General features: G+C 36.2%; 1 protein-coding gene across 1 annotated transcript in view; it reads right to left on the bottom strand.

Annotated features, from left to right (window-relative positions):
- Positions 1–12,024, bottom strand: part of PKN2 (protein kinase N2) — a 137,785-nt gene that overhangs the window by 25,152 nt on the left and 100,609 nt on the right. Inside the window, exons 9-11 of the mRNA XM_027608178.2 lie at positions 1,352–1,495; positions 955–1,030; positions 198–372 (exon numbers count right to left, since the gene is read on the bottom strand). Coding sequence (XP_027463979.1) covers positions 198–372; positions 955–1,030; positions 1,352–1,495 — 395 coding nt within the window. The remainder of the gene's footprint in view (positions 1–197; positions 373–954; positions 1,031–1,351; positions 1,496–12,024) is intronic.

Here is a 12,024-nt window from a genome sequence, read left to right as displayed (position 1 = left end):
ATCAAAAGTATATATTTTAAATAGCTTTAAAATTAAAGCAATTTTACTTTTTTATTATTTTAAAGTAAGCAGAACACTAATTTCAAAATACTATTTGGAAAAAACCAGACTTTTACTAGACCCACTGTAAGCAGTATGTATGAATGTTAAAAATAACTATTTCCTAAAAGCGATGCTTAAAAATCGTAGCCACATACCTAACGGGAGGTGCTAGTTCAGGGATGCGTACATCAACCACAGGCACTGTAGCCGGCACAGGAGCTTGAGGGCTGAAGGTGCCAGAATGATTTACTGTAGGAATAGCTCTTCTCACTAGCCTTCCCCAAGTGGCAATATTAATATTCATCTGAGGAGCTCTGAGAAATGTTTTGCCTGTGGATATTGTGAATAAAGAAAACAGAATAAGGAATTTTTTATAGATTACCAAAAGCCATAATTTAAAAATTCATATTCATTGGTTTATAATTTATGAAGAACAAATAAAATCTGTCACTTAAAAAATAGTTCTTAACCATCTGCAAAATAGTGAAAATAGTTTTAAAAATAAATAGGTAGGCACTGTTTGTTTTTTTAAGTCTAGCAATGACATGTGGCTAAGGTTTAAAAAAGAATTCTCTTAAAAAAAAAGAATGAACTTTTAGAGATACTAACTATAATATTTATGGAAGAATCAATATGGTATCTATGTTTGCTTCATATAATCTGAGGTAGTATGTAGATGGGATATAGATGAAACAAAACTGGCCATGAGTTGACTGTTGTTGAGGCTGAGTGATGATACATAGTACTAGTCTCTCTACTTATGGATATGCTTGAAATGTTCCTTAGTTAAAAAGTTAGAAATGAATGAATAAAAGAAAAACAAAAAACAAAGATGGGCATCACTTTTAAATGCAGATCTTCTATGTATAACGATACACCAAAAGACATTATGTTTGATTCCTTAGTAACTACCTTGTTGTTTTGAAAAAATTTTCTTTTGTCTTTGAAGTTTAGGTCTTCTTTCAATAACTGGATTAAAAAAGGTAACCTGCAATGAAGAAAATTCAAGTTGACATGAGTACAGCTTTGGATTTATGGTTCATGAAATTCACTAAACTTCTATGTTTTGAAAACTTAAGAGAATCTTAGATATAATTTAAGCCCAACTCCTTATTTTCTAGGTGAGAAAACAGACCTAGACAGGATAAATGACTTGTCTTAAGGTAATATACCTATGCAGTAGTGGAGTTGAGCGAAGAATTCAAGTTGCCTGTAGTTCAGCCTAATACTCTTTCCACTTCTACATCATGCTGCCTACATACATAATTTCAATTATAGTAATGCACATTTAATAAAATACATTTATTACCTCTGCAAATAAAGTACCCTGTGGTTCCAAATAGAGACACATGCCATGCCGTTGGTTGTCTAAAAAATCTTCTAACCTCAGAAATTTTACAGCACACAGAGATCGCCAATCACGCCAATAAACTGAAATTTCCAGTTCACGTGACTAGGATAATTAAAAAAAAAAACAGAAGACATCATTGGACACACACTTGAATAAAAGATCACAAAAAATATAAAATACAAATACAATAAACAAAGATAACACACACAAAAGTCACACTATTTTAAAGAGTGCTTTGTAATGTTTCTCTATTACATATTATTTTAACAAACTTACATATTTTAACTCCAAGGAAGAAATTTATATGCCACCAGTCTCCAGCTAAGATATTCCTTTTTTACAAATACACAATTGGGAACAACCAATACAGAACAATGACCACAGAAACTCTTCCCCATGTCACAGCTTCAGTCTTGGTATCACTTACTGTGCTATTACTGAAAGACCTCAGTGCTCTTCTCAAAGAACCCATTTCAAACTGTCTTATTTCCTTATCCCAATGTTGAGTCAGGGAAAGGTCTGCAGATAGCATTTATTCTGCACTTACAGTGTGCTACACACTGTAGCACTTTAAAAGTATAGGGTCATTTAATCTTCAAAAGAATACCACCGGTAATAGGACTAGTGATAGCAGGGGCCTGTGCAGGTAGGAAGGGGAAATTCAGAGTAAATTTTATACAAAAAGATGTTCATTTATTATAACCCTTCTCCCCCACAGAAGGCAGCATATTAGCAACAGCCTGAATGTCCAGAAAATAGTATATTATACCATATCCACATGAGAGAATACTCTGTAATCATTAAAAATAATGCTTATGTGGAAAAACATACTTAAGGTTTTAACAATCAATTAGAACACAGTTTATAAAAACGGGGTCAAGCCATAAACTAACCTACATATAGGTTATAATCTACATACATTTTAATTAGAAAGCACCAGACCTCTCCATTACTTTGTTTTTCAGGATTTTCCAGACCATCCACAAAAAGAGCTAAACATTTTCCCCCCTTAGGCTCAACTAAGTAATAAGTTGTTTCTTTCATATAAGAACTTTCGATTTATGAACTTATGCCTATTACATAAGCTTCTAGTATACACAATAACAAATCTTTTCACCTTAAATAATGAGTTGATGAAAACAAAGAGAAAGAACACTTATAAAAAAACAGAACATTAAAAAAAAATGAGTAAAAACACAATGCACCAGAAGGTCTCGTAACTAATCAGAAAAAGATATAAATGGCAGTATGTGAACCCAGGGCCACCTCCTCCTTCTGTCTGAAACACAATTACTATGAGACAGTATCTGTCATGAAAGAGGAAATATGAGTAGAGCATAATTCTTTTAAGATCAGCAAATGGCATTTAAAGTTTAAGTATTCTGGGAAGTTATTTTGGGAAATAAACTAGATGAATTAACTGAACCAGGGATTGGTAATTTACACTACACTATTTCAGACTAGAGGAGAGGTGCACTTTCTCCTGTCTTATTCCACAGTGTCAGGGAGGAAGACCTGTGATGGAACAGGCAGAGAGATGAAAGGGTACAGATGCTGGGGATGGAATTAGTATTTGCTAAAAGTTCTTATACTTTACTTAACACATGGTTAAGATTGTATCTTTCTCTGGACGAGAAGAGGTCCAATCATTTCATCTGTATTTATTCTAGCCACTCTGATAAAATGTACTGACTCATTTCTCTTTCTGCTTTCATTTCATTCCGTGTTTAAACTGAAGTGTGTTAGAAAGATCTTAAGATATGAGATGGACGACTAGCTTTCCTGGAGTTCTACATTGAGATTTTAGGTATAAAGCTCTTCGCATTTTGTGACTTTGCATTGTTCCTTGTGAATATGACTCTCTACAATTTAAGGGGGGAGGGTGACTGTGATCTAGAGCAGATTAAGCTCTTTTATGTCAATACTTAACACTGTTTCATGGAACCCTAAATCTACTTCAATCCCTAACATCCAGTGTGATTTGGACAGGTAAAGCAGGAAAAGAGCACCTAAAAAGGAAAATACCTTTTATATAAAGTGATGTCACTAATGTTAACTGAATTTACACTCTAAGTGTGACTGCTTACTTGCTGGCAATTTTCCAGATGAAGCAGGCCAGTTCTAGAAAGCAAGGACATCTTTCTAGGTAATGTCAAACTCTAAGAGCAATAAATTTCTACATGGAGTAAAATCACTATCAAAATAGCTGAGCAGTATGATCTGAGCTACTCATGGGACAGTATTCTGTCCCAACTTGTGCTTCATTTGGTATTATGAATTTGAACCTAGGATCAAAGAAAAAACTGTGGTAGATCTAAGGCACCTGTATGATTTGTATGAAGTCTCTTTAAGGCCTGAAAGTAAACAGAAAAAGATAAGAGACATTGAATCAGCCATACAAGTAGGATAGGAAGGAGAACAGCCTAAAAAATGTGCTGCAATTAAAAAAACCCAGCATACATCTAGCATAAAAAGAAGCGAAGCATCAGGAAGGCTGAAGTTTCCAAACTGTGAGGAACTCTTAGGGCAATGGACGATATTTTAACTTTACAAAGGAAACACAGTGACACCTGTGGGACACCATAAGAAATACTAGCTCACGGTAAGTTCAGTTTCAACATCAGAATGTACCACACTCCTTTTGATGACATCTTATCTTTGCTAAACTGGATTTTCAACAATTGATTTTTCCACACGAAAAATCAATGTGTAAGAGGAGGTAAGGGTGCTGTGTTCCATCTGATTCCATGCTTTGAGAAATTATATAGTATACAACAGGCAGACTTCATTAGTAAATAACTGGTTACATAAAAATGAAATAAAATTATCTTTTCTCTCAATTTTTCCACTCAAAAAGTACTAGTTTGTTAAGACATAAATACTAAATATTTTTAAGTAACTTTTTAAATGAAATTGTGTATATTTAAAGTGTATATCATGATATTTTGATATATGTATACACTATGAAGATTCCTCCCATCTAGCTAATTAACACATCCATCATTTCACGTATTTCCTATTCTCTCAGTAAATTTCATTTACACTGTTGGCTAACTGAATTTAAATGAAAAAAAATTCAATTACACAGTGTTATTACAGTTACCATATTATACACTGGGTGCTCAGACCTTATTCATTTTATAACTAAAAGTTTTTTTTTTTTTTTAACCAATCTCTCCATATTTTCCCCACCCCCTAGTTCCTGGCAACCACTCCTCTACCTCATTTCTGGGTGTTCGACTTTTTTAATTTTTATTTTTTTAAGATTCCACATATAAATGATACCATGCAGCATTTGTCTTTGTCTGGCTTATTTCAGTTAGCATAATGTCCTCAAGGTCATCCATGTTGTTGCAAATAGCAGGATTTCCTCTTTCTCATGGTTGACTAATGTTCCATATGTATCTCACATCTCCTTTATCCATTCATTTGTTGACAGGTTGTTTCCATAACTTGGCCATTGTGAATAATGCTGCAATGAACATGGAAGTGCAGACAGCTCTTCGATATTATTTTCATTTCTTTTAAATATACACCCAGGGGTGGGACTGACGAATCATATGGTAGTACTATTTTTAATTTTCTGAGAAACTTTCATACTATTTTTTCATAGTGGCTGCACCAATTTACATTCCCATCAACAGTGTACAAAGGTTTCTTTTTCTCCACATCCTTGTCTACACTTGTTACCTCTTGTCTTCTTGATGACAGCCATCTAACAGGTGTGAGGTTATCTCATTATGGTTTTGACTTGCCATTTCCTTGATTAGTGATGCTGAGCTCCTTTTCATGTACCTGTTGACTATGTGAATGTCTTCTTTAGAAAAATGTCTATTCAGTTTCTGTCCATTTTTTAAACAGACTTTTTTGCTATTAGGTTATAAGACCTTTTTATATATTTTGAATGTTAACCCTTTAACAGATCTATGACTTGCAAATACTTTCTCCCATTCTGTAGGATGCTTTTGCATTTTGTTCATGTTTCCTTCGTTGCACAGAAGCTTTTTAGTTAGTATTTCTCAATAAATGAAATTGTTGGATATTTCTTCTGGCCTGGACACACATTGTTTAAAAAAAACAAAACAAAACAAAACCTAGAACACTGAGGATGCTGTGAATCAAGAAAGTTGGCGAGCCTCTAATAGAAGAAATTGAAAGCTAGGCTCCACTGCTGAAAAGGAAAAAAAGGGACAAAAAGCAAAGCATGGAAAATTCAAGAGCCAAGAAAGGCAAGACTTTGTAAACGTACAATATGGCAGATATCGCATTAATTGGTCTTCTATTAATTGGCCTTCCATGGGCTTCTGAAGGCAACACAGACTTGGGAAATACCAGTTAGAGTCCCAGCAGCAAAGAAACTGCACACTCAAAGAGTTTGAATTTATTTTTAAAAAGATTTTATTTATTTATTTTAGAGAGAGAGAGAGAGAGAGAGAGCACGCGCATGAGCAGGGGGAGGGGCAGAGAGGGAGAAGCAGACTCCCCACTGAGCAGGAAGTCCGACGTGGGGCTTGATTCCAGGACCCTGGGATCATGACCTGAGCCAAAGGCAGACGCTTAACCGACTGAGCCACCCAGGTGCCCCAAAGAGTTTGAATTTTAAAAACTGGCTATTTATAGGAGCGCCTGGGTGGTTCAGTCATTAAGTGTCTGCCTTCGGCTCAGGTTATGATCCCGGGGTCCTGGGATCAAGTCCCGCATCGGGCCCCCTGCTCAGCGGGAAGCCTGCTTCTCCCTCTCCCACTCCCCCTGCTTGTGTTCCTGCTCTCGCTATCTCTAAATAAAACCTTTAAAAAAATAAAATAAAAATTGGCTATTTATAGAGGTGTGATTAAGGTTAAAGAACCAACAAGAATGGGAAGCAACTGATTCCAGCAACAGTAGAAATCCATTACCACCCCTAGCCTCAATGGGCAAGAGGCACTAATTACCAGAATCCAATGAGAACGGAACCTTGGAAAAGGGACTGTCCAACAGGAGCTATAGCCACAGTGGAACCAATGCTGTGAAAATAGGCAAGGAGAGAGGGAAACAAACACCTTGACTTCCCTCTTCTCCTGCGCTCATACTTCCTAATGTTTCCCATTTTAAGTCAGAGCCTAGTGGTTCAAGTTCACAGCTATCAGCCTCCAGGGCAAAGCACAGGATAGGGAAGGGGGCCACTGAAATCCACTAGGGCAAATAGAAAACAACTACATCAGGAAACAGTAATATCTCTTTTGAGTTCAGGAGCCCAATAATGGTGATTTTCCAGCTGAACTGAATGTGACTAAAAGAGGGAAACCTTAGATCTTTGGGGAGGATGGGAAATAGAGAAGAGTTAAGACTGAGACAATGGAGAATATGAGGTTGTGATATTTGCTTGAAAAGTCTGCCTCCTATAGATATGGGTGACTCTGCTCTCTTCATAAGAAAGAAGTAAACAATTATGATACAAACTAGTGTTTTAACAGTTTTATATATAAACTGCTTCCCATCTATATCAATTCATATTGTATAAAAAGTTCCAAAGACTCCCTATTTCTCCAAACCCATTATAAACTTTCCTGCCTCTATGTCTTTACATACATAGTTTCTACGTCTAGTCCTGTATCTTATTCCCCAGCCAAAACCTATATTGTCATATGAGATTTCAAACTGCTCTTTCCCTTGTACCAGTCCAAATTTGCTTTTTATCAAGACCAAATTAAATATCCATCTCCCTCACAAGGGCGTTCTTGACTAAATCCAGTCCATATGTCTTTCCCTTGAGTTTTTAGATGTGTATAACTTTTATTGATCTTTCCAGGGACTTGTGTTCTCAAACCTGATGATTCATGTTTGTCATCATTTCTGGAAAATCCTAGGTCATTATTGCTTCAAATATGACCACTGGCCCATTTTCTCCACTCCCTCATTCTGGAACTCCACTTAGTGTGTTAGTCATTTTCATCCTATTCTTTATGTCTCTTAGCTTCTCTTTCATGCTTTTCATCTCTTTGTCCCTTTGTGTTGCACTAGGGCAACTTTTTTAGCTTGATCTTCCATACCACTAAATCCTCTGTTATTTAACCCATCCACTTAAGTTTTCAATCGCAAATGTTGTATTTCTCATTTTTGTTAAGTTTTATTTCATTCTGCTTCCCAGGCAGCTTCAACAATTTACCAAGGTTAATCATGTTTCACTGCCACCAATTATTTTTGAAGTACATCTCAGATGTCTACTATTTCATTTTGCCTAGTCTTTTCATCATTCACTCTTTGCTTATGTTTTCAAATTCCTCTATTACTTATTTAAATAATTTAAACATTTATATTATATTCTACAACGAATAATCCCATTATCTATTGCTGCTTACTGATGGTGGTTGTACCTTATTTTTTTTTAAATTTTTGATGCATGCTCATGTTGGGCAGAACTCTTCCCTAAGCTTCTGAAACACAATTTAATAGTTATTTTGTCTCAAACTGTTTTTTTTTTTTTAAACCTACCAGACTATAGGGTACTTTATGGAAAGAGCATTTCTTGCTGTTTTGTATTTCTCACAGTACTAAATGTAGGCCTTTGCACATTACTTTAAAGATCACAGAGGTAGAAAAAAGCTAAAATGCCGATACTGTGCTATAGGACAATAACAGGTAAGACATAAGGAAATAAGTCAGACTCAGCTGTGTGTGGGGGGGATGGGAATAGTTAAGAAAGAAGATATTTTCAAATTGTATATGACCACACCCCCCACCCCCCGCCCTCAGATTTTAATGTGTGTCATTTTGGGAATCTATTTGGGAATCACTGTACCAGCCAGAGTGTGTCACCTGGGTATGCTGAAGTAGGGGGGAAAAAGAGGAAATTGAAAAAACATGCTTTTTAGTTTTAAAGATATTTTGCATTAAGTTTTTTTCATTCATTCTGTTAATACTCAATGAATACCTATCCTAAGTACTGTGATGGAGATATAGAGAAGCAATATGTATGGTCCTGTTCTCAAATAGTTGAGTTTTCTTGGGGAGAAGAAACGTAAATAAAGGCAATAGAGAGGCATATACAACTGGCACAATGACACAAAAGGGAGAAATGACCAATTTTTCCTAAGGGAATAGTAGTAGGATGATCAGAAAAGGTAAGAATTACTCAAGTTGGGTTTTCAGATATAAATTACAAGATTAAAGGAGGACAAAACACAGTAGTCACAGGGGAAAGAATGTACAAAGTTAAACATGCATAAAGTATATTGTAGGGATAGGAAATAGTTCCATCTTGTCAAAGCCTAGAATGTAAGTAGGAATACTTTGGGAAACACAGGTAAGATCGGCAGAGACAGGTCATGAAGGGCTGTGTATGACTTGCAAAAGTATTTGGGCTTTAACTTGTAAATTATATGCTGCCACTAAAGGATTTAAAATATAGAGGAGTAGAGGTCAGATCAGATTAGGCAATATGGTAATTAAAAACAAGGCCTCTAGAATCAAGATTGCCTGGTACTACATACTTAATTAATTTCTGCAGAACAACAAACAGGTTGAAATCTTAGCTCAACACCACTTACTAGTTTTGTGATCTTGGGCAAGTTACTTACTTACCCTTTTTAAGCCTCAGTTTGCTTATCTGTAAAATATGTATAATAATGGTATCAACCACCTAGAGTTGTATGAAAATTAAGAGTTAAGACAAGCTCAGCACATAGTCAGTATTCAGTAAATGTCAGCTTTTATCATTATTATTGTGATATGGGATTAAGAAAATCTATACTGGAAACAAAGAGACAAATTAGCCCACTATTAAAAAGAACATACTGGTTTCAGGTAAGACTTGGCTTTACTGTCAGATTCCCAGAATCACTGCTTTCTAAGCTGTGTGGGCAAGAAAAGTTATTTAACTTTTGGTACCTCAGTAATCCCCCAAACAGTGATAATAATTATACATGTAAGATTATTGTGATAATTAAATGACACTATATGTAATGTGTGTTGTTCAGGACCTATTACAGCAGAAGTTTCAGTATAATGTATAATGAATGACAGGGAGAGGAAGGAATAGATTTTAAAAACAAATTACTACTTCAAAAATCTTAATTATGAAGAAGCAAAATATTTTTTTTTTAATGGGAGGAATGTGAACATATGCAGAAAGAATCAGAGGTGAGAATAAAGGAGGAGTTAAAAAAATATAGGTGATAGCTGAGGTAACTGGTGGAACAGGGTTTAGGAGATGAGAAAGAATGGAAACTGGGGGACAAGTTGAATTCTTATAGGCTCGTACAGGATAGAGAGAGACCTCTTTCTCTAAAACCAATGAGGAAGATACAGAAATATTTGCAGGTGATGGAGGAATTTGAGGAAGCTGCATCCTAATGATTTTGTTTTTAATTTTATTTTATTATTTTATGTTAATCACTGTACATTATGTCATTAGTTTTTGATATAGTGTTCCATGATTCATTGTTTGCGCATAACACTCAGCATTCCACTTAATACGTGCCCTCTTTAATACCCATCACCGGGCCAACCCATTCCCCCACCCCCCTCCCCTCTAGAACCCTCAGTTTGTTTCTCACAGTCCATAGTCTCTCATGGTTCATCTCCCCCTCCGCTATCCCCCCTTCATTTTTCCCTTCCTACTATCTTCTTCTTCTTCTTCTTTTTTAACATATAATGTATTATTTGTTTCAGAGGTACATCTTAATCTTATCTATAAAACAGAAGCAAAGGGGTGGGGGGGGCGCCTGGGTGGCTCAGTAATTAAGCGTCTGCCTTCGGCTCAGGTCATGATCTCAGGGTCCTGGGATCGGGCCCCGCATCGGGCTCCCTGCTCAGCGGGAGGCCTGCTTCTCCCTCTCCCACCCACTCCCCGCTTGTGTTCCTGCTCTCGCTGTCTCTCTCTCTAATAAATAAATCTTAAAAAAAAAAAAAGATTATTAAAAAAAAGGGGGGTCTGAGGGGGGATAGAAGACTTGAAGAGATAGGTGGAAGAAAAGCTTCTGGCAATGGGATTAAGATCTGAAATACAGGACAACTTTTACAAGCCCAGCTGAGGTTAGAAACTAAAATTTATAGTAATAGGTATGATTAATATTTCAGCAGCATTCAGTAGATTAGAGCAGAAAAGACAGATGGTAGGAATGATTTGCTGTTGGGGGTTTCCATAACAGGTGTTGATATAAAGACAATATTGAAGAATGCTTTATGTGGAGGCATCAGTAAGGACATGGATTGGGGTAACACTAGTTTTAGGGTACACAGAAAAGAAAATGTCATTTGTAAGGGGCTCATAGCCCCTTCCTCAGTCCTTTCCTGAAGAATCAAGGAAATGGAAATAGTTGATCAAATATCAAGATCTGTGGTAATAGAGAAGAGAGCCAGACTGCTAACAATAACAATATGAGCTGTCACTTACTACATAACCATTAATCTTGGTGCTTTATGTAACTATCTCATTTAGAGAAGTAAAAGATATGGTGAAAGTCTGGCATATCAAATTTAAGATTTCAGAACAAGTCATTGCTAAAATGACAAGGAATAAAGGTATACTGTGGCTGAGGTGCTCAAAGAACTCTGAAATAATACTATGTTAAGTAGATTGTTTACATATATAGTTTTGTTCTTTTTTTCCCTTTAATGCCCCATAATGATGCTGAAGTGAAGAACCAGAGTTCTTAAAGAATACTGGAGACTGGTGATCAAGAGATGACAAGGATGGGGGAAAAAAAAGTAGATGATTATATACATAGTTCATTGTCTCAGAGGACTCACAGCCTCAGAGAACATAATGTGTCATTTCAGCAGAAAAGTAAGAAGGTACATATTTTCGTAGTTTCTTTTTCTTTCTTTCTTTCTTTCTTTTTTAAATTAAGTAGGCTCTACACCAAACATGGGGCTTGAATTCATGACCCTGAGATCAAGAGATGCATGCACTACTGACTGAGCCATTCAGGGCCCCTGCAGTTCCATTTTAAGTTAAAAAATAGCATCTCAGATTAAACAATATGGTCAATGTCAGACAGCTCATACATAGAAGAAATTAAAATGTCTTTGTATTCCTATTCTATGGCTTCTTCCCCTAGGAGGACTGAGGGAATTCAAGGAAAATGAGATATTACATAGCTACTATTGTATTTACAATAAACATTAAAAAGGACCAAATTTTACAAGAAAATATAAAAAGGGTAACCTGGTAAGAACAGAAAGAACACAGCACTGATAGGAGACTTCATTAAGAATCCTGGATTACTGGGGTGCCTCGCTGGCTCAGTCGCTGGAGTGACTCTTGATCTTGGGCTTGTGAGTTTGAGCCTCACGTTGGGCATAGATACTACTTAATAAAAAGATTAAAAAAATAAAGAATCCTGGATTATTATGAAAAGTGGAAACACACCCATAAATACAGAGAACAAATGGATGGTTGCCAGAAGGATGGGGCGGACTGAGGGAATGGGCAAAATGGGTGACGGGGAGTGGCAGATACAGGCTTACAGTTATGGAATAAGTCATAGGAAAAAAGGATAAAAGCATAGGGAATATAATCAGTGGTATTATGATAGCTTTGCATAGTGGCGAAGCAGCTATACTTGTGGTGAGTAGAGCAATAACGTACAGATTTGTTGAGTCACTACATTGTACACCTAAAAATAATGTAACACTTTGTCAACTACACT

Source organism: Zalophus californianus, chromosome 4 (genome assembly GCF_009762305.2).
Source record: "Zalophus californianus isolate mZalCal1 chromosome 4, mZalCal1.pri.v2, whole genome shotgun sequence".
NCBI lineage: Eukaryota > Metazoa > Chordata > Mammalia > Carnivora > Otariidae > Zalophus > Zalophus californianus.
This window is presented reverse-complemented; position numbering and strand designations above follow the sequence as displayed.